The sequence below is a fragment of the Pelobates fuscus genome, chromosome 11 (assembly GCF_036172605.1).
Source record: "Pelobates fuscus isolate aPelFus1 chromosome 11, aPelFus1.pri, whole genome shotgun sequence".
NCBI lineage: Eukaryota > Metazoa > Chordata > Amphibia > Anura > Pelobatidae > Pelobates > Pelobates fuscus.
The window spans coordinates 97781194-97805209 of NC_086327.1; the positions used below are offsets into that span (position 1 = coordinate 97781194).

At 37.6% G+C, this 24016-nt stretch overlaps 1 protein-coding gene across 1 annotated transcript in view; it reads left to right on the forward strand.

Annotated features, from left to right (window-relative positions):
- The window catches only part of CEP104 (centrosomal protein 104), a 113218-nt gene that overhangs the window by 79085 nt on the left and 10117 nt on the right, over positions 1–24016 (forward strand). Inside the window, exons 17-20 of the mRNA XM_063436570.1 lie at positions 830–905; positions 1928–2036; positions 7932–8070; positions 15606–15673. Coding sequence (XP_063292640.1) covers positions 830–905; positions 1928–2036; positions 7932–8070; positions 15606–15673 — 392 coding nt within the window. The remainder of the gene's footprint in view (positions 1–829; positions 906–1927; positions 2037–7931; positions 8071–15605; positions 15674–24016) is intronic.

Genomic DNA, 24016 nt, shown 5'->3' on the forward strand with positions numbered 1-24016 from the left:
TGCAAGTGAGAGACAGCAGAAGGTAGTCTCGTTACACCAAACCACTACATTAATTAAGTTGTAGTGCTGCTGGTAAAGAGTGATTGAAAAACAAGTAATTGCATCAAAAATGTTTTGCATTCAAAAAAATAATAATAAAAAAAAAAAAATAGCATGTTTCTTACCTGTTACACAGTACAGAGTCCAGCATGCCTACAGACCTCAATATTATTTTTTGGAAATCTGTAATTGAGTAAATCACTCATTACTGTGTTATTCAACCATTGATATTTTAGATCATTGATTATTAATTATTGAGCTTTAGAGTGTGTAACATTAGTAGTATTTCAGGTCACTTAACACTCCAAGCTATAGAGTCAAACACAAGAAATTGGATTGACTGACAAGTTGCTAATTGTAGGCCAAAAGTGAAGTGTTTTTTTTTCCAACTGTATTCACAGCTTGGATATTTTTGTCTAGTCTGTTTGCAATTTGCCATTTATTAAATACACATAAAGGAGTTTCCATGTATAGTACAACAGTGAGAAAGTCTTTGTAACTCCTTGGGAGTGTCAGGTATTTTACTTCTACATTATTGTGATCTTGGCAATAGATAAGATCATTTAACAATGGGAATCCTAAAGTGATGCTTTGTCAACATTTATTTTTAAAAACTCACTGAACGTTTTATGTGTTCTTAAGCACCGGTGCATCAATCATGGAGAGGAAAACCTCAACCTATATGTCTTGTGGGAATGAAAGGGTGTTTTCTGTTTAATTTTTTACAGTTTGCCTTTATAATATTTGCATCCTGCTCCTCTAATTATTTTTGTTTGGTTTTCTTAATAAGATGAACGTGGGAAAAAGGCAGCCTTGACCCTGAATACAGAAATTACAGATGACCAATCTTCAAATTACATGGATAAGTAAGTAAATGTTATTTTATATATAATATACCATTACATTTTTAAAATGGTGATCTATTTTATGCAGGGTAAGGACAAAAATAATTATTGTGCTACACAGAAAAGTAAATCATTATAACAGCATGTGAGCCTGACTACTGAATGATTAAAATGACACTGTAGTCACCAGAACAACTACAGCTTATTGTATTTGTTCTGGTGAGTATAAGCATTCCCGTCAGGCTTTTTGCAGTGAACACTGTCTTTTCAGAGAAAATGCAGTGTTGACATTCAGTGTCTCCACCCTCTGCATGAGACAACTTTCCTCATAGAGATGCATTGATTCAATTCATCTCTATGAGGAGATGCTGATTGGCCAGGGCTTTGTAAGGCTTGTGCTGGCTCTGCCCCTGATCTGCCTCCATAACAATATCAGCCAATCCAATGCTTTCTTATGGGAAAGCATTATGATTGGCTAAGTTCAGCACTTCTGAGGATGTCACGGAGGCAGATCAGGGGCAGAGCCAGCAGCAGCAGATTGGAGTAAATGTAACGGGTGGCTAGATATAGGGTCAAGAATACATGTTTGTGTTCCTGACTCTATAATGTTCCTTTAAATGGAAGCGTGACTTGCTCTCTCATTATATTAAAAAATCCACACAAGTCAATGCTGTTGGGTAAAGCCCAGCAAAGGTAGACAGATGCATTAGTTCACCAACAGTTGTCTCCATAGCAATATTGTGTGGATTGTAACATGCCATGATGATATCACAGATATTATTAGATTTGTGCTATAGGGACTCCACTTTTTTCCCTAGACACCTAAATCTGTTTTCAGAACATTAAACTGGCCAAGTTCAGCTTGGATTGTGTTAGTGAGAGTATATGCATGGTCTTATCAGGCATGAGAAGAAGAGCAGTAGATTGAGATAAGGCAAGCTGGAAATGCACAACTGGAACTTGTGTGTGTATGTGTGTGTATGTATATATATATATCTATCATACATGACATCTATAATAATCGCGTTATGTTTGTTTTGTAGCTTATGCATTTTTTGTGGAGAGAGAGATGACGCATTTACAGAAGAAGGCTTGGATTTGCATTACTGGAAGCACTGCCCCATGCTGAAACGATGTGAGCATTGCAAGCAAGTAAGGAGATCTTTGAGATTAATGCTGGCTAAGTGCTTAATAACAACTCCATTAAATGTATAATGTCATTGTGCAATGCAAAAGATAATTACAGCACCACTGAAGTGTTTGTTACCTATGAGTTGTATTGCAATTTCCATGCCTCTAGTGGTGGATTGTGGTATTTGTCACATGTGCACCTTAACATGACACTAAATAACTATATAATTATTTAATCTCATTGAATTGGTTATAGTGCCTGGAGTAATCGGACTCTCTCCTTTCAATGTTAAACCATTTTTTTAACACACTAAGTAAAGCTACCTTCCCACCCACAGAGATATGGATATGGCAGGGATTACAATGTTCCTCCTAAACATACAAATTTATACCAGCAATGGGCACTGTGCTAGGCTGAAAGATGTCCGCTCACAATCTCAACCAAGCCACCCATTGCTGCTCATGCTTAGTCCAAACAGTACAGATGGGATGGACTGCTGAGGATTCTTATTTAGCATTAAAAACTGTTTAACACTGAATGGAAGGATGGAGCCAGGAGACACTATAACCACTTTAATGAAATTAAACCATAACCATGCCTACAGTGTACCTTTAAAGGGACACTCTAAGCAGCAAACAACTTTAACTTAAGGACGTAGTTTTGATATATAGGTCATACCCCCACAGTCTCACTGCTAAATTCTTATCCATTTAGGAGTTAAATAACTTTTTGTTTGACAGCCACTAGAGGCAGTCTTAGTCCTGCAATGTAATAATCTACATGACAGGACTAAGGGGGATTTGTACACTGCACCCAGACCACTTCAATGAGCTAAAGTGATCTGAGGTCCCTTTAATAATAAAAGACAATGGGCATTTTTAAAGTACACTGCATAGCAGATTTTATATTATCTGAAGATTAAAGCTGCCTTGAAGTGACAATACACCTTCCCATACTCTACATTTCAGTTCTAAAATAAGTTACAATATAGGATATGTAAAGTCAGCTGGGTAGAGATGGCCTGGTGCTTTCTGGTAAATGAACAAAAGACAAGTGATGTACATTTTTAGTGGAACAGTTTGTTGAGGAATGTAAAATAACAAAACAAAACTGTTCTGAGATACCCAGCTTTTGTGGTACCATTCATGACTTTAATGCTTACATCTGACTTCTTGAAATTATTCCAAATAGTCATTCATCCTAACAAAGGTTATCTGTTGAAGTTCACATTGTTGGAGATCCAAAGTGAATGACACTTTCAGGGCAATATACCGGTAGTTAAATGGAAACCAAAACAGACTTGGAAATTGTTTCCAGTTTGTCTATTTGTCTAAAATTCACAACAATTCTCACCCCAATGAATTACCCTGGTGATCTATAACCCTTTATTAATGTGCAGTCATTCACTAAATGTTGCAGAAGTTCTATTATCTCTAATACAAAGGGAAAAAAATCAGGTGCCATATTAACCTCTAAAATTCCAATAAAGTTTCCAGTGTGTTGCAGACATTCCCTTTTGTTTATATGGTAGTTTTTCTATTATTTTTCTGTTGCATTCTATAATGTTAGTAACTAGATACATGCAGTTTTTCCTTTGTTAGTTCCTCTTTAGAGTTTTATAATTGTTTTATTTAGTGCTGATCTTACTCACACGCTTGATAAAATAACAGTTTATTTTTCCAAGTCAGGTGAGTTGATTTTTTACTGTAATACACGGACTATGAACAAGCGAGCTCACTGGAGGAAATGTTAAGACTGTGTGTGTGTGTCTCCGCTTCCTGTTAGATAATAAATAGCTATTCTAATGCAAATGATAAGGTATTTACATAGATCTGTCTCGACTGAAAGAAGGCACCATTTCTGCTAAAGAAAACTTGCACTCTGTAAATATTATGTAGGATTTTGGTGTATAGATCATGCCTCTGCAATCTCGCTGCTCAATTCTCTGCCATTTAGAAGTTAAAGGAACACTATAGTCACCTAAATTACTTTAGCTAAATAAAGCAGTTTTAGTGTATAGATCATTCCCCTGCAATTTCACTGCTCAATTCACTGTCATTTAGGAGTTAAAATCACTTTGTTTCTGTTTATGCATGATTGACAGAGCCTGCATGAAAAAAAACTGGTTTCACTTTCAAACAGATGTAATTTACCTTAAATAATTGTATCTCAATCTCTAAATTGAACTTTAAACACATACAGGAGGCTCTTGCAAGGTCTAGCAAGCTATTAACATAGCAGGGGATAAGAAAATCTTAATTAAACAGAACTTGCAATAAAGAAAGCCTAAATAGGGCTCTCTTTACAGGAAGTGTTTATGGAAGGCTGTGCAAGTCACATGCAGGGAGGTGTGACTAGGGTTCATAAACAAAGGGATTTAACTCGTAAATGGCAGAGGATTGAGCAGTGAGGCTGCAGGGGCATGTTCTATACACTTAAATCACTTTTGTTTGTGTTTATGCAGCCCTAGCCATACCTGTGCTGGCTGTGACCACTTGCATGGTAACAAAATGGTTTCAATTCCATCAGATTCTAACTTGCTTTAGAAGTTTGTATCTCTTGCTCAGTAAATTTAACTTTAATCACACACAGGGGGCTCCTGCAATGTCATCAGACAAAAGTTTGCAATATTTGTCCTAAAATTTACAAAATTAAATTGAAATATATAAAATATACGGTATTTTAACATTAAGGGCTAATAGGTGACTCTATATAGATTTATTAATTTGCTCTAGTTTTCTAGAAATTATCTTAAAGCAAAACTATGAAACCAATGTGGGTGTGTTTTTTGTTTTTCCTATTTTTCATTGTTTTATTTATACATAGGAATGTTCTATACATTTAGGGTATCCTAAAAAAAGTTGTATCTGTCCTTTAAAACAAAAATGTATGGTCTTTATGGGTTCTCAAATCTGTAAAGCAGGACAGTACAGTACAACAAATGCATATAAAAAGTGCCACAAAAAAAGGCTTAAATCACAAGCCCATGATATCTGGGTTAATCACAAACCCATGATATCTGGGTGCCTAGGGGTTAATAAGCTAGTTAATAAGCTTTATTTGTCTTTATTGTATTCATAAATTCATTGCAGCATCAGAGTAAATATTTATTTGGGAATAAAGTACCTAACATTTGGTGCCTGTCAATATCACCGGTATTACATATTTATCACATTTCTCCTTTTTAATTGCATCTAAGCGTTTGTAAATAACACTCACTTTGAAAATGTTCATCAAATCAGAAGTAACAATGTACCCAGTGTGTTTTGAAAATCCAAAAGTGCAATCATGTTCTGTTTCCAAGTCTAGAAATAATTCAGTTGAAAGACACATTGTTTCCATCCATAGAAAATAAATTCAGTTAGTTCTTAAAATGCTTTTATTTAATAAACAAAAGCACATGGACAAGCTTGTTTCTGAAATGTTAACATGATAAATAGGAAAAGGTGAAGCCACAATTTCAAATACATTGTAAAATCATACACGTTTGGTGATGTTTCTCCTGAAAGTTGCCTGCGAGGGTAGAAACCAATTACGCCTGTCGCCAGCGTGGCCCAGTTCTATGAACTGGGGGTTCAACTATCCCCCTGTACAAAAGATTAGATTGCAGAAAAGCTGCACATGTAGATTCCTACCTCCATGACCACTTCTAAAAGCAGGATTGGCTGTGGTGGTCTGCCCCCTCCTGCACCATGCCACAAACAGAAAAAACATTCTAAACTTTTTTTCCAGCAAAGCACAGTTATCCTTCAGCCTAATATTTCTTTTCTCTCCTGACTCACATTACCGGAAGAGGAGAGCGGACTGAGCAGAGGACAGGAGGGGCACAGAGGAAGTTGCCAAACCGCCATTGGCTGTCTGGCGTCAGCATGCACTGCATGCTGGTGTCCGATATCAACTTTGCACCGAATTTTAATTTGTTCTGGGCTGGTACATAACGCTTCCCTAGGTATACCCGACAGCTAAGGGGTTGCATGTGTACTGTTTTATAATCTAATGCTGCACATACAGACTCCAGGCACCTGACCACTTCAAATCACTCCTGCTTGGGGTATCCCTTTATGGGAATGTAATATTAGCTGAACTTGAGATTACAACAGAGATTACTATAAGTCAGTTTAAAGGAGAACCATCACTTCTCTGGAAATTACACAAATGAATAAAACATTGATATTCAGCTATAATGTGTGAAAATGACTGGAGAACAAGATAATAAACTAAACAGTGTGTAGGGTCAGTTTGCCATGGCAAAGGATAGCAAGATGCTGTCATGCATAAAAAGTTGTATTGATTTTCATGTGAAAAATGTTAGTTCTGACGAAAGACTAGAAAAACTGCATTTGTTTTCTAAAAAAAAAAGCATTTCAGAAGCGAAATGAACGCACTTTACAAATAAGATAAGAGGTTGATCCTGGAAGAAAGGTGGTTTTTTTTGCTTACAGTAAAGGAAAGGATTCTTTATAGTTAAGATCAGTAAAGATGTGGAATTATCTACCCAAAGATGTAATAATATCATATTTGATAGATCTTTTTTTTTGTTTTGTTTTTTAAAAAGGTCTGATCTGTTTTTATTTTTGGGGGAAAACTGAATATTCACGGATATAATTAATATGCCAATGAACGGGTTGTTGATCCAATAAGAAATCTGATAAATCACATATCAGAAATCTGATAAATCCAATAAGAAGTCTTCATGGAGTCAAGTAGGATATTTCTCTTTTAGTGGCATAATTTGCCATTACTTCACATTTTTTTTTCACTTTCTTATTGATCAACAGCATAACAAGATTTTTTCAAAGGTTGAACTTGGTGGAAATTATTTTTTCAACTTAGCATGTTGTTTAAAAAGAAATTCTAAGAACAAAACCACTACATCGAATGTAGTGGTTTTGGTTCAAAGAGCCTTACTCTGCAGTTTGACAAATGTAAACTCTGCCCTATGTGAGAAGCAGCAATGTTTACATTTGTCGGTCAGAATGCCTCTAGTGGCTATCAATTCTAAATAATTTCTGTAATTCTGTTTTTCTACACTTTGAATGATTCTCATAGAGAAGCATTTAATTCATTGGTTCATCATGAGAAGCATCCAGTTGCGTCAATTGCTGTGGATGCCAGGTAGGTCCTTGCTGCTTATCTTTGAGAAGTGTTGGAATGGACCCATGAACATCCATTAGTATAATGTCAGAAGAAGACGACCAGCTGCCTGACAGATACTCGCTGGCTCTGGGTTAAAGGTGAGTAAATGGTGGGTTTTTATTTTAAATAAAAAAGGGGCCCATAAGCTGAAAATTAAGGAACAATGGATCATTTAAAATAAATGTATTTATATTTAATGGTTGTGTGCTCCTTTAACCTTTGCTCTTTTCTCATCTAAATTTATGTTAAGATGTATTATTTGACATCACAATCCTTTACAGTTCTGGTCCGGATAGGGCACACATTGTAGTAGAGGAGGAGAAACTGATACATTTAGATTGTCTAAAAAAAATAAAAAATAAAATTCTGTAATCATGGGTGACTATATTTATCTATATATGTATATTGTCCTTTTTTCTTTTCTTTTTTGTAATCTTATATTGTACCCTATTGTAACAATGAATAGTGTGTGGGCCCAGGACAGATTTGAAAAAGAGAGAAATCTCAATGTATCCTTCCTGGTAAAACATTATAATAAAAAAATAATATTAACAGGAGTAAAAAAAAAAAAAAAAAGAGCAGATTCCCATTTAGTATCTTTCTTTTATATCAACCTTGTAACTTTGGCCTAATATAAACATGTTATTTTCTTTATATTTTTTTTCCTTTTCATATAAATATTCCTCTTCATGTCACTCAAATATTTAATCATTTTTAAAATTTAATTCATTATATGCAAATGTTTTGTTTAATTATTAATACATGCACATTTCCATCAGGTTGTTGAAATTGCAAGTTTGACTGACCATCTTTTAACCGAATGTGATCAGAAAGATTCATTTGGCAAATGTCAGCGCTGCTCAGAAGCCATTTCCAAAGAGCTCCTCGTGGAGCATGTAAAAGCCAAGACGTGTAACCGTAAGTTAACAATGAAAATGAATATAACAACCTAATTTGTGGTGCTTGTTAATGCTCGAACTTCAGCTCATATCATATATCACATGTAACAGTGAATTGGATATTTTGGTAGATAATCCTGTCGAGGGTTTCTGGAGACACCGTGATAAACCCAACAGATCGAAAGTTGTCGATGACTTTGCACTGATACTTAATATCACTGAAACAGAAGCAAAGATGGATTAGATAAGCAGAGCACATAAACTGCATTGTTTGATAAGGCCTCTATCTATCTAGCAGACCACACAGACTCCCATGACAAGAAAAAAGATATCGTGCAGTTACTAGCTGATACCGCTTATCTTTCTAGATTCAGCAGTCTGAAAGGACAACATTTATCAAGTAATCAGAACATTGTTAATAGGTATTGGTGCATTACACCCATTCAATAAAGATAATCTCTAGACCGTTTTATAAGACAAATTAAAACAAGGCCAAAGCTCCCGTGAGAGTTACCTTTCAGCGCACATGGACAATCTCAATTTACATTGCATAATAATGTGTTCTTCATTTCAGTTGTCTGTACTCAGTTTTGTTCTCCCATGCTACGTATACCATTTATGACTGTTGTCAACAGACAAGCATTCAGCATTTTGATGCACAATGTGAAAACCCCATACATTTGTCCTGCAATCTTTGCAACAGGAGGTGCCTCAATTGGCTGCCTGAGTGACCACCACTAGAGATATTCTAAGGAAGCAGTGTAAACACTGACCCTCGTGGGCACCTCGATGTTGATCTGACGCATCCTCATCAACTCATGGCGCTTTGGCGATCAAATGTCAGCAGTGTACTCTTGCATATGTGTTCAAGTACAGCTCTATGACAACCTTGAGAAAAAATTCTATCTTTATGAAATACTCATTTTGGAAGGAAGGGGAGACAGAGACACTTTAACTCTTAAATGGAAGAGAATTCAGCAGTGGACTGCAGTGGCATGGTCTACACACCAACACTGCTTTATTAAGCTAAAGTAACTTTGGTGCTTATTGTGTCCCTTTTAAAAACAAAACAAAAAGTATGATATGAAGTAGGCTTTGCAATTAAAACAAGAGGAACATGACTTGCAGATGGAATTAGTAGGAAAAACTTATTCTGACTAAATTAATCATCGGGTCATACTGTCTTGCTTTTTTAACATCAGCAGCTCTATAGATCTCTGTTACCCCTACCTGAATAGAACATTTCTTATCGGAATAAGTTGTTTAATGAATAGGGTGCTTGTTAGGATAGCATAAAATAGAATTGGTTCTAAGATGGTTAGGCCGTGTTAATGAAAGAAAAAACGGTGTTTTGTAAAATAACATGACAGACCTCAGGATAATGTTTCCTTTTAAAAATGAAAGACATACATTCCAACATATCATATAAGGCCCAATGATCAGAGAATTGAGGTTTACTAATCACATCTCCGCATAGAGAAAATAAATGTCAGTTCTGTTTCCTATGTGAGCAGACCTTGGGAGTGCACACTAAGGCTTACCATAGCCTTTCAAGTATTTTCAGGAAATGCAATATTGTAAATCTTGTGCCATGTCAAACGCAACAGATTTGTATCTGCCAAATGTTGACATGGGCACAGGCAAAAATTACCAAGTCACACAGTGTAACTCTTTCATCAGATTAGCATATGTGCATTACAAGAATACAAGCCTACTGTTTATAGTTTTAATACAAAACTCCTTCAGTGTAATATAAAGAGGTGAAATTAAGGTTTGTAGAGGAGTGAGGGATTTTTTATTTTTGCATTAATGAGAATGTATGTGTGACTGGTTTCTTATCCAATATGTTTTGAATACGCCAAATACATGATAATAGTGTCTCATGATTCATATAGTATGTGATGTCACTTTAATAATCTAACATAAGCTATACTTTAACCCCTTAAGGACACCGTTTCAGAAATAAAAAGGAATCATGACGGAATATTACCGTGATGTGTCCTTAAGGGGTTAAATATAATCTGTAAAAATGTGTTCACTAAGATTTTAAAGGGACACCTTTAGGCACCCAGACCACTTCAGCTCATTGTGCATGTGCATTAGAGCCCCCTTGTCAGTAATGTCAAAAGAGGCAGAGCCGCGACCCAGCGCCCAGGTACATCGGCGCTGAGATCAGATAAGTAGTTGAGTCAGAGTAGTTTTTAAGTCATCATACTGGGGTTTGTTCGTTTTTCTTGAGAAATTTTTCTTTAGCATTTCCACCTGCGCACAATAAAACATACAGCTTTGTGGAGTTACATTGTGAAACACACAGTTCCACAGATTTACACAGCGAAACAAGTGTCCTCCCTCACTCACATGGATAATGCATATATCCAAAAAAAAAAAAAAAAACACAAAACAAAAACCACTCGGTGATGTGGAATCACACAGAGACCTACACATGACCTTGAATTAAACCATTGGCATACTCATTTTTTATTTTAAATATATATATGTGTGTGTGTGTGTGTGTGTGTATATATATGTATATATATATATATATATATATATATATATATATATATATATATATATAAATGCAGTCTCTCATGTTACATGGTTAAAATCTAATATACAGTCACTTGGTAAAACACACACAAAAAAAAAGAACTATTCGTTCCACTAGAAAAGCACACATTTACAGCCCAACTGGAGAACACAAAACATCCTCGCACACAGATGTGATGGGAGATCTAGTTCACTCTCATCCAAATGTGAGAAGCGACATTTCACCCCTGGACAAAGTACACCTGCCAGGTTGGACAAGTGTCTAACTCTTTATAAAGAAGGTGCTTGGCTACTTTGATAGCCATGCGCTGGTGAAGGTGGTTTTCCACTAAATTTCATGTTGAGTATTTTCCACTTGTTGTTATATTACTTCACTTATGTTTTCTTTTTTATTTACCTTAAAGGAACACTATAACGTACTGTAGTGTTCATGGTGCAAGAAGTAAGTAAGTAGTCAACCTGGATGCTGTAATGGTTATAGTTCTTGGAGTGTTCTTTTAATATACCTCTTTAATGTATTCCAGTCAGATATGTACTAGGCAGACAAAGAATATGCTTTCACTGGGGCGAGGTATGGTCCTGCAACCAAATATCAGCTCTTATTCAGGTCATTTCTCGCTATGTTATTCTTTTTTAGCTTAGTATCTGTTCAGGACTATTTTGAAGATGTCTACCATAGGCCTTTGCTGTTATGATATGAGCTCGCCTCAGAACGCTACCTTTTACATGTGTTGATACATTTCCATCTAGAACCGACACCTAAACAGGCAGTCCAACTATATAGTGTTGGTAAAACATTTTTGTATTTCCGACACTACAGAGTTCCTTTATTATTAAAGGGATCCTATAGTGCCAGGAAAAGGAACCTGTTTTCCTGGCACTATAGGTTTAATAGGTTCAACCGTCCCTCGCGCTCCCCCTCCCGCCACTTACCTTTATCCTGTGCCGATGTCCCTCCTACACAATGGCTCCAACACAATGGCCGCAAGTGCATTAAACCTCCCTATATGAAAGCATTATTCAATGCGTTCCAATGGGGAAACTCTGAAGCTGGATGTCCGTGAGGACGTTTAGCGTCCGATAACGGACCAAAAGTCAGTTTAGATTCCAGAAGCGACCCCCAGTGGCTGTCTTGTAGGCAGCCACTAGAGGCAGACTTAGAGCTGCAATGTAAACATGAGTTTTACATTGCAGCACTAAGTGCAAAAGGGCCACAGCACCCAGATTACTTCAATTAGCTGAAAGGGGTCTGGGTTCCTACAGTGACCCTTTTTAATGTTATTTTGCGTAAATATCATCACAGTTTTGTTACTGTTAATGTTTTCTGGTATGATAAATGCCGTAAAGATCACCGTAGATGCACCTTAGCATGTGCCATTTCTGTACTGCACAGTAAGGTATACTATCTGCATCCACCCACACATTCTTGTAAAACTCGCTTGTTCTCCAGACTGGGTATTGTGGAGAGCTGACAAAGGGATTGCAAATTTTAAGCCATAGTAGACAAGTTAAATCTAAAATTCCCTTGTCCTCGATGAAGAACTGCAGATAGATTTTATTTGATAATTGCACATTTAAAGTTCACAGATAACCTAAACTTTGTTCACCTCCTTAAAAACAAATATATGAAGCATTTAGCTCATTATAACAAAACAGGCCTTTTGTTTTCACTAACAAAACTGACAATTCAATTTGATTGTTTTCTTCTGGTCCAAGCAATGTCAAATGAGTCATTTTGGCCCCATTGAAAGTCATAAAAACTTCACACGATCCAAAAGCCAAGCAAGTTAACAGTGCCTACAGTTGGCAGGAGAATATTACCCCCACACCCTCTAGTGTGTCCACCTCTCCTACTCTAAGCACAGGCGTGTCTCTAACAGTGCTCTCAGAGAGTTTCCTGATGTCTGTGTACAGTTTCATAGCATAAGTTCCAAATATTTTATTTTTTGGTGACTGAATTCACAGAGGCTTGGGTGCGTCCACTTACAAAAAGTGTCTGCACCAGCTGCACTTCTATTTGGATTGAATGTACCAATTGTGTTGTTTGTTAGAAACCAAGGTTGTAAGTCTAGTGAGTCCAATTCCCTGTATGTGCATTGAGTGTCATTGCATGTGTCTTTTTTGGTTTGGTTGTGTTCTTTAGTTATACTGCTACATCCCCTGCTTGGATAGCACATTGACCAATAGTACAGTCCTTGTTATACATTATTAATGGGAACTAAATTATTGTTCTTACAAACTAAATGTTATATACATATATATACATACAAATGTACTTGGTCAGTTAACTGTGCAGCGTACATTGCTATTACATTACAGGTATACTTTATTTTTTAAATTGGTTCATTTATTCTACAATAATTATGCAGTGCCCCCTGGGTTTTCAGGAAGATATTTTACCGATAATCAGAGGTTAGCAGGTAGAATACTTAACTAAAACAGAATCTCCGAACTGTAAACTTACGACTCAGGTCAGATGTTTGTCAGTGGCGTCTATCATACCTGAAAGTCATAGTCGCGTAGATTGAAGAGGGAAAAAAAAGAGAGAGAAACTGTATACTTCCACTTTATATATTACTGCAGCCGAGTTCTCTGAACTAAAGTAATAACAGATGTGGTATGGCTGTTATAATTATTATAGAGAAGTTCTAAAGGTATGTTAATTATATATATATTTTTTAAATTATGGTCTATATAATGCATAAAAATATCTTGTGTAAAAAGACCAAAATCTATTACATTTACCAGGAGTTGATAGATATAGATAAAGAATAGCTTAATAAATAGATTAGCAGCAGCATACAAAATAGTCTTTCACATATAAGTAGATCAAAAGAAAAGGCTAAATAAATCAGTAGCAGCAAGCTATATAGGCTGAGGGGTTTAACGACTAAACAAATGGTATCTATTTTCATTTGGACGCTTATTCTATTGTATCAGGTGGATTCTACAAGAACTATTGTCTGCACGTTATTCATTTCCCACTACTCACCGTTTAGTCGTTAAACTCCTCAGCCTATATAGCTTGCTGCTACTGATTTATTCAGCCTTTTCTTTTGATCTACTTATATGTGAGAGACTATTTTGTATGCTGCTGCTAATTTATTTATTAAGCTATTCTTTATCTATATCTGTATCTACTCCTGGCAAATGTTCGAGATTTTGGTCTTTTTACACATAATTTTTTATTCTTCAGCATAGAGTGTGTGCTGTTTTCATACCGGTCGTTTAGGAGATACACATTGCTATTAGACCATTTTGTTTTTTCCTTCCTTTATTTAACTAAGAGAGATTCCCTCTGGTGTTATTTTTTTTTATCTACATAAAAATATCTTGTCACATTTTTAGTGGACACTTCCTTTGAAGAAAAGAGTCTATGGAATTAGAGCGTGCAATAAAAAGAAAATACATGCCACGCTTGAGTTAGGACAAGTTTTCATACTTTAGACGCAATCGTGTTTTGATTTAACCATTAGAAAACATATTAACAAGTTGGTACTCTGGTTGTCCAATTACGTTTGTTTTCTCAACCGTAATTGTAGAGAATCGAAAAACGGAATTTCAATTTGTAGGTCAAAAAAGCCAAGCTTGAAAACAGCTGAGTTGGAGAATTTCTCCAGTGTGACTAATTTGGCCTAATTCCCAGTTAAGTGAATAATGATCATGATGTGCCTACATAACCTATTCACAAAGTGTCTGCAGTTCATGTACTAATAGTCCAAACTCATTTGGGTTTAATCCCTAAACTAGGAATTATGGAGCTTTTAGACCATAATAGCCATTTAGGAAAAAAATCTCTAATTCTGATGTTTCATAGCCTGGCTTTTTTGGCCTATAATGTGAAATTCACTCTCTGCCTATCATTGGCTGTCCTTTGCAAGTACAGTACATCCTGTTAATTACAATGTGCGACCGGTGATTGGCTTAGGGTGTAAGTTTACACGATCTACTAGTCGCCAGCACAAAATACTTTTCAATGATTCCCTTCAATGACTGTGCAGAAAAGGGATACGAGAGTGTGCATGGTCACCTGGGTTCTGTAACTTCTATTCTATTAAATAGAATACAAGCCTCACCTGCCTCTCCCCACTTCGGTCCATTCTGAATGCCTCTGCCAGGCTTATCCATGTAACCCGTCGTTCCATATCTGCGGCACCTCTCTGCGAGTCCCTTCACTGGCTTCCTATTCATAGTAGAATTAACTTCACAATTCTGCCCCTGACCAACAAAGCCCTTACTAACACCGCTCCTCACTCTCTATCCTCACTCTCTATCCTCACCAATAAACAATATACAGCTCGCCCTATAAGACCTAACAATGGTCTGCTCCTGACATCTTCTATTATAAAGCCTAGCCGTGCTAGCCTTGTGCATCTCTTCCCCGCACTGTCAGACTTCCCGTAGTTTGCTTTTCTTTAACCCCTTAAGGACACATGACATGTGTGGCATGTCATGATTCCCTTTTATTCCAGAAGTTTGGTCCTTAAGGGGTTAAGCGCTTCCTAAAGACATTCTTGTTCAACAAAGCCCATCCATTCAACTCAGTAGTGCATTTAACCCCTTAAGGACACAACTTCTGGAATAAAAGGGAATAATGACGGAATATTTCCGTCATGTGTCCTTAAGGGGTTAATTTAACTTCTAAATGCCCGCATCTCACTCTGTTAACATAATTTTCCTCTTTGCAGTCCCCACCTCCAATTTCTCACCCATCCTATCCATTTAGATTGTAAGTTCCCACAGGAATAGGGCCCTCAATTGCTCCTGTATTTGTCAAAATTTGTATTAGTTCAGATGTTTTGGACCTCCTCTTTTTACTTGTACCAATTGCACCCATGTACAGCGTTGCAGAATGTGATAGCGCGATAGCGCTTTATATAAAAAGTATATTAATATAATAATAAAAAGACAATTTACTGTTTAGGAAAGACCAAACATTTGCAATAGATGTAACTCATATAAATGTGCTACTTGATTATTCATATATGTTAATTTTCATTTCAGCTACTAAAGGAGAAAAGGTTGCCAATCGGTGTCCATTGTGCCATGAAAATTTCAAGCCCGGAGAAGAGGTAATGTACAATTGCAAAAACTGTATGAATTTGCAAAAAATATTAAAACTTCAACTCTGTGAATGCCTAAACATTAAGTTAAATTGAAGTGAGTAATTCTTATTGATCTATACAAAACAAAAAAATGAAATGGATTTAGTATGTTTTTTTTGTTTCTTTTTTTTCTACTTCATATAGTTTGTGTATTTTAAATGTGTTATGAGAATGCATCTTTACTACATATCTGGATTTACTGCACTTTTGTTTAGTATTTATGGTTTCCTTTGGGATATATCTTTTTTTTTTTATTATCTGGATGATCTGGCTGTGGTATCATTTTATATACTACGGGAACATATCCTAAATTATCATCTGTTCATATACTAGACATGAAAGGTTTATGTATACAAGAGGGAAAAAAGTTAGCAATGTTTTGTGCAGGAGTGTGTGTCTTTATCTATTATCTGTTTAAATTAGAAAAAAAATAAAGAAATAGGAAAAAAAAAACACACACACACGTATGTACATGTGTAACCTGCCAGCCAAGGAGAGTGGACTGGAATGCTCATGCATGAACAATGATGGCTTTACTGTACTAGTTAGTGGGGGGCGCTAGACGCTGTTGAGTGAGCATGTTTACTTTGTGGCAATTGCATTTGAAATGATTGAGTGAGTAGAGCAACAAATCTGCATCAAGGTTTGCATTACGCTTGAACATTCCTCCGAGAAAACTATTTGGATTATTCAGAAGGGTTTTGGGGATAATGCAGTGAGTGCAGCGCAGATAAAAGTGTGGCACAAATGCTTCAAAGATGGTCGAGAATCAGTTGAAAGATTTGGCTCCCTGCGACTTCTGGCTTTTCCCAGTACTAAAATCACTATCAAAAGGGGAGATATTTCACACCATCGATGAGATTCAGGTAAAAACAAAGACAGCTGATGGCGATTCCAACAAAGGAATTTACTGAGTGTTTTGAACAGTGAAAGAGACAGTGTCGGGTCCCAAGGTGCCTACTTTGAAAGGGACTGAGGCTTTAATTTCACAAATGTTGATGTATTTTAGATTTTGTTCAATTAATGCTCAGGGACTGAATACACCACAAATAAAGAGTTTTTTTGTTTTAAATTTGATATGCTTAGAAATAATAACGTTGATTTATGTTGTGTGCGGGAGACGCATAATAAAATCAATTGGAATTATACTAGATATTAGTCAGTTTTTTTATTCATCACATCCTAAAGCAAAAAAAAGAGGAGTAGCTGTAATTGTGTCATCAAATATTTAGTTTGATTCGATTTTACTGATAAAGGATAAAAATGGTAGATTTCTGATTCGCCAAATCAATGATACGTTCTATTCATTGGTTAATATATATGCCCCAAATGTTTTCTCTAGAAAGTATTTTTAAGAAACTTTTCAATGAGATAGACAAGTATAAGAAAGGAATTTTACTAATAGCAGGACATATGAATCTCTTGATAGGAGTCAAATAAATTAAAAAAATTAAACCATTCATACAATCTAAAAATATAGTAAATCTTTTCAAGATCTGCTATATGAATTTGACTTCTTTGATATTTGAAGGACACAACATCCTAAAGAAAAGGACTTAACCTTCTTTTCGAGAGTCCATAAAATGTATTCTAGAATAGATTTGTTTCTTACAAACTCGCCCAGTTTAAATGTATTCTTAAATTCTAAAATTGATCTAATTTCATGGTCTGATCATGCCCCAATTTTTGTTAATATAAAATATGAAAAGATCTATAAAGCTAGATCTTCCTGGAGGCTTGACAAACGTTTATTAGAAAGTAAAGACAATAGAGAATATCTAAAGAATGTGGCTAAAGAGTTTTTTTACAGTTAATGATAATAATGAGATTCCTAAAGCTATAGTATGGTATACTTCAAAAGCTTTCATGAGGGGATGTTTAACCCCTTTCCGACCGCGGATGTATCAGATACATCCAACAAAAAAGGTCCTTAAGGACCTCGGACGTATCGGGTACATCCGCGGCTAATTAGAGCGCTAGAAGCAATCATGATTGCTTCCAGCCGCTATAATGGTTTTGCAGCGATGCCTCGATGTCGAGGCGTCGTACAATACCCCCCTGACTACCGGGCTCTCGAGTGATCGCTTCCCCCCGGAACGATCACTTCCTGGTTGCTCCACGTGGAGCCCGGCAGTGAGGCAGAGCATCGGAAGCCATCAGGCAGGCTTCCGATGCTCTGCCTCTGCTGAGTGCCTCAAGGGGTCGAGGCACTCATTAAAATAAATAATAATAAAAAATAATATGGGGGGATTGTCTGACAGCCCAGACAGTTCCCCCTCTGCAAATTAGGTGTCCATAGTGCTGCCAGCACTATATATAAATATAAATAAATAAATAAATAATATGTGTGTATATATGAGAATATTAAGTAATAATTGATTTTCTAACCCTTCATGGGTGGTATTTTTATTCCTCATTCTCGGGTCCTCCACCAGAGGCCTGGGAGTTTGAGGGTTCTGCGCAGTATCTCTTCTGTACAGCGATCTCAGATGTCCCACCTGGAATCTGTTGAAGCCACTCCCCCAACTTGGGAGTCACAGCCCCAAGTGCTCCTATCACAACTGGGACTACTACTGCCTTCACCTTCCACATCCTTTCTAGTTCTTCTTTTAGTCCTTGGTATTTGTCCACCTTCTCATGTTCCTTCTTCCTGATGTTATAGTCTCTGGGTATTGCCACATCCACAACGACTGCAGTCTTTCATTCCTTGTCTACCACCATGATATCTGGTTGGTTGGCCAGCACTTGCTTGTCTGTCTGGATCTTGACGTCCCACAGGATCTTAGCCCGGTCATTCTCAACTACCCTTTGTGGTATCTCCCATCTGGATTTAAGCAGGTCCAATCCATATTCTGTGCAGATGTTTCGGTACACAATCCCAGCAACCTGGTTGTGTGTCTCTGTGTATACTGTTCCTGCTAGCATCTGACTACTAGGTGCTGGACTGTCTCAGAGGCCTCTTTGCACAGTCTGCACCTTGGGTCTTGTCTGGTTTGGTAGACTCCAGCTTCAATTGATCTGGTGTTCAATTGATCTGGTGCGGAGTGCCTGCTCCTCTGCTGCTAGGACTAGTGCCTCAGTGCTGTATAATCCAATGGTAGGATTTTGTCATGTGAGCCACATCCACTATCTGCCGGTGGTACACCCCATGGAGAGGTTTGTCTTGCCAAGGAACCTCATCTTTTTCTGCATCCTGTATCTGTTGAAGTCTCAGGCATTCCCTTAGAAGTTCATCTTTGGGAGCTATCTTCGTGATTTACTTGTGGATGCTCTGTGTTTCTCCCCGACCTCCTATGTTCCGGCAGGTGTACAGTCTCCGGGTGCTGGATTTCGTGTGGAATCCTCCATTCATAGGGAGTAGTTTCCTGGTCTTGACATCCATGGTGACCAGTTCCTCTCTTCACCAGGTTATTATTCCAGCTGGGTATCTGATGACCAGTAGGGCATATGTGTTGATGGTTTGGATCTTGTTCTTGCCATTGAGCTGGGACTTCAGGACCTGTCTGACTCCTTGGAGGTACTTGAATGTTGCTATTCTCCTTGCCTCTTCCTCATGGTTGCCATGCGTTTGTGTTACCCCCAGGTACTTGTAGCTGTTCTCTAAATCTTTTATTTGGCCTTCTTGAACTTTAACTCCTTCTGATCATCTTCCCTCTTTTTGCCATCATCCACCCACACTTCTCTAGTCCAAACGACATTTCAATGTCCTTGCTGTATATCCTAGTTAGGTGGATCAGTGAGTCAATGTCCCGCTCATTCTTGGCATACAGTTTGATGTCGTCCATGTAGAGTAGGTAACTGATGGTAGCTCCACTCTTGAACCTGTATCCGTATCCACTCTTCTTGATCTGGCTAAGGGGTTTTAGGCCTATGCAGAACAGCATTGGGAATAGCCTTGGTATATACCACATTTGATGTTCACTTGAGTTATTGTCCTGGAATTGGCTTCCCCTGGAATTGGCTGGAGTTGTTTTCCACTTCCCCATTGAGTTCTTGATGAAGGCTTTTATTGTCTTGCTGACCTTGTAGAGTGTCAAGCATTCCAGTATCCATATGTGTGGCATTGTGTCATAGGCTTTTTGTACTCAATCCAGGTCGTACACAGATTGCTCCGTCTGGTCTTCGAATCCCTTGTGACTGCTTGGTCTACCAGTAGTTGGTGTTTTGATCCTCTGGTGTTGTTTCCAATCCCCTTCTGAGTATTGTTCATATATTGACTCATATGCTTTTTGATTGTGGAGGCTATGATGCCTGACAAGAGTTTCCATGTTGTGGGGAGGCAGGTTATTGGTCGGTAGTTGGATGGTGCTGTTCCCTTGTGAGGGTCCTTCATGGGCAGTATTGTTCTGCCTTGTGTTAACCAGTCAGGGTGGGAGCCTGTTGCTAGTAGCTGGTTCACTGGGTATTGCTTCTTTATCCAGTAGTTGTGGATTATGTCAGGTCCTGGGGCTGACCAGCTCTTTATGTGTGCTGCTCTCTGTTGGATATCTTCGACTGTGATGATGACTGGCTCCTGTTCTGGCAGCATGCAGTGGTCTTCTTTCAGGTCTAGTAGCCACTGGGCCTCGATGTTATGAGATGCTTTTTGCTTCCAGATATTCTTCCAGTACTGTTCAGTCTCAGCTCTGGGTGGGTCTTGTGAGGAGATGTGGTGGTTACCTTGAAGCTGTGCATACACCTTGGATGGTTCTTTGGTAAAGAGGGCATTGATTCTCTTAGCCTCTGCTTCTCTGGTGTATCTGCTCAGTCTGGTTGCCAGTGCTGTCCGTCTTTGCCTAGCTGTTTCCAGTGCCTCCGGTATGGGCATCTCTTTTCAGTTGATGCAACTTACTAACTTCCTTCCGTGCTGTCTTTATCTTGGCTTCCAGTCGTAGTCCCCATCGTGGGCATTGCTTCTGTTTGAGCCTGATCTTGTAGTCAAGTAGTTGGAGGACCACTAATGCTGTGGCATATATGAGCCTGTTCGTTTCTGTGATGGTACAGGATGGGATTGTGGACAATGCTTCATTAACTGCAGTTAGTATGCTGTCTGGTTGTTGCTTTCCAGTGATCTTCGGTAGTCTTGTCCGCAGGTTAACATCTGCTAGTTTTTCTAGGATCTTTTCCCTTATATCTGTTGTTATACCATCTTGGGGTATCGATTCAAGTTGACAATTCTCTGCAGGTAAGAATGTGGGTATGGGAATTTCTTTCTCCTCATGGAGGAGATTGATTTCTTCTGTTGTATATTTATTTCCAGTTGTGACACTAGATTTCCCTTGAAGATGTTTAAACGTTGTGTAAACAGCTGTTTTGGTGTTAGGGTAGATGATGGTCTATTATTCAGCCATAGCCCCACATACGTTTCATGTAGCCTCTCTCATTGGGTCTGCTGTTGTAGTAGCATTCAAGCAGGTCTAGGTTCTCTCTCCATGTCCAGGAATGATTTGTTCTAGTAGCCCATTTGTCGATGCCCTGGTTCCCTAGCATCTGACGCACACCTTGTTAATCCGGGCCATGTCCGAGCCGGCATGACTCTCTTGGTTCATGTTGCTCTCTTATTATTGAGGTGGGCAGGGTATATAGCATTAGGTGGTATCTTTACGCTGTCAGACAGCCACTAGAGGCAGGATTAACCCTCAATGTAAACATAGCAGTTTCTCTGAAACTGCTAGGTTTACAGCTGCAGGGTTAAAACTAGGGGGACCTGGCACCCAGACCACTTAATTGAGCTGAAGTGGTCTGGGTGCCTATAGTGGTCCTTTAAGGCAACAATTTTCTCCATAATAAAACAAGGAAAGGATTAAAATGTTGTTTCTAACGATCGTCCAATTTCACTCACTAATACAAATGTAAAAGTAATTTCTAAAATATTAACTGAAAGATTAAAATTGGTTACAACAGATATTATACATCCAAATCAAGTAGGCTTCGTCAATAAAAGATCAGGTGGAACTAATATACATGCTTAGATCAATTTAATAACAAAAATCTAAAATATAAATATTCCAGCAGCCTTTATTGCCTTAGACGCAATTGACTGTCAGTTGGGATTTTATGGAGTTGACTTTAGAGTGTTATGGAATTTTTGGGTTCTTCAAAACTTTAGTAATGAGTCTATATTCAAATCCTTCAGCTAGGGTGATGGGATATCGGGCTAATTCTGACTGGTTCAACATTCATAATTGTACTCGTCAGGGTTGCTCCCTATCACCATTTCTTTATATCCCGTCAATAGAACTGTTGGCAGCATATATCAGTCATTTTCCCAATCTTACAGGTATCAAACTATCTGAATCGGAGATTAGAATTGTGTTGTATGCTAATGACATGATTTTAACTTTTAAAAATGTTTAAAACTCAATAGACATCTGCAATTAGTTTCGTTCCGAATGCAAATTCGGACTAATTTCCCAAATTTGGATGCTTCCAAATGTCCAAAGTGCCGGATTTCGGAATTCCGAACCAAAGTTCCGAATTTTGGAAGTGGCAAATTGCTCTGGATTTCTGATAAGTAGCAAAACAGGAGAGGGGTAGGGTTAGTGGTTGGGTTAGGGTTAGGGTTGGGTTTAGGGTTGGTGGTTGAGGTAGGGTTATGGGTTGGGGTAAGGGTAGGGTTAGTGGTTGAAGTAAGGTTAGGGGTAAGGTAACCTAACCCTACACTTACCCTAAGTCCCACATTTTGGAATTTCGAACCGAACCGAATATATTTCCCATGCACATCACTAAAAATCAATACCAGCACTAATGAATAGAATAACAGATTTTGGCGTGTATTCTGATTATAAAATTAATGTAAAAGTCTCAAATTATTACAGTAAATGTAACATATAAAACAAGAGAATTACTTAAAGTTAAATATGATTTTATTTGGATTAATCAAGTAATAAAATATCTGGGCACAAACCTGAGTTTTGATTTAGAACAAATAGTGATCTTAAATTATAATAACCTTCTCATGGAATTTAAATAAACTATGAGTAAATGGGAAAACGTTTGTATCTCTTGGATGGGGAAAATAAATGTCATACGGTCCTATTTGTGGCTGGAACTCGAGTACATATGTAGATCAATTCCTTTAAAAGTTTCAAAGAAAATTCTAAATTAATTTCATAAATTGTTCGTAAAATATGTATGGTATAACAAAAAATCGAGGACCTCAACTAAAAACATCTATAGAAAATATGACGAGGGAGGAATGTCATTTCCAAATGTTTTAGAGCTGACAGATGTAATAATGTTTACACATTATTTAGCCTGGGTAATCAATAAAGAACCATTATTGTGTGTCTGTGTTTGTATCAGTGTGTCTGTATGAGTGTGCCTGTGTGTCTCTCTCTGTGTGTTTGTATCTGTGTGTTTGTCTGTATGTGTGTATGACTGTGTTTCTATGTAACTGCATGTGTGTACCTATGTGTCTGTGTATGTATACCGTATGTGAGTATATTTATGTAGATGTGCATACATCTCAGCATTTCGCCTACACTACACACAAATACAACCCTTCATCCACATGTCAACACTACATAAAAAAACACACCACCATATTCAAAAACCACACTACAGAAAAATGCACTCCTGCATTCAAATGCCAATACCTGCAAACTCACCTGTACATTCACTCACACATACTCCATACAAAAACATGCTTACATTCAAACACACAAACACTGCTCGGTGCTAAATATATAAAAAAAAAAATACAAACACTGCTCAGTGCTCAATACATGTAAAAAATGTGTGGGTGTATTATACGTTTTTAAGCTCCGGGTGCCAAATGCTCCAGGTACGCCCCTGCATATGAAGGGTATTAGACTGTCGAGATGGAAACTATTTGGAATAACTCATATGGGAGATTTAATAGAAGACGCACAATTTTACTAATTTCCCCATTTACAAAAAGTAAACCATCTTCCTAGTAATGAATATTATACATATTATAGACTATATACATTTTTTAGAGATAAAACAATAAATGAAGACTCTAAGTTAAATTATTTTCTTCTTATAGAGAATAATAAAAACATAGTATCCAAATTAAATGAATGTATTTGTTTTCTTTTTTTTTTTATATGACAAATTGTACAATATATATTTAAATTAAACAAAACAAAAATGCAGGATGGGACTGGGTACCAGGAGCGCTTTAGCAGGGCTCCGTGCATGGACTGCTAAAGAGTGCAGGCTGTCGGTAAGCCTGACAGGTGCACCTGTCCCTTTTGCATGGCAGACTCACCCCCTTTGACATCCGACAAACCTCCTGGACCCCCGCTCTCCTCTGCCCACCTCTGTCTCAGGAGGTGGGCAGGAAATGTTGGTAAGTAGGCACTG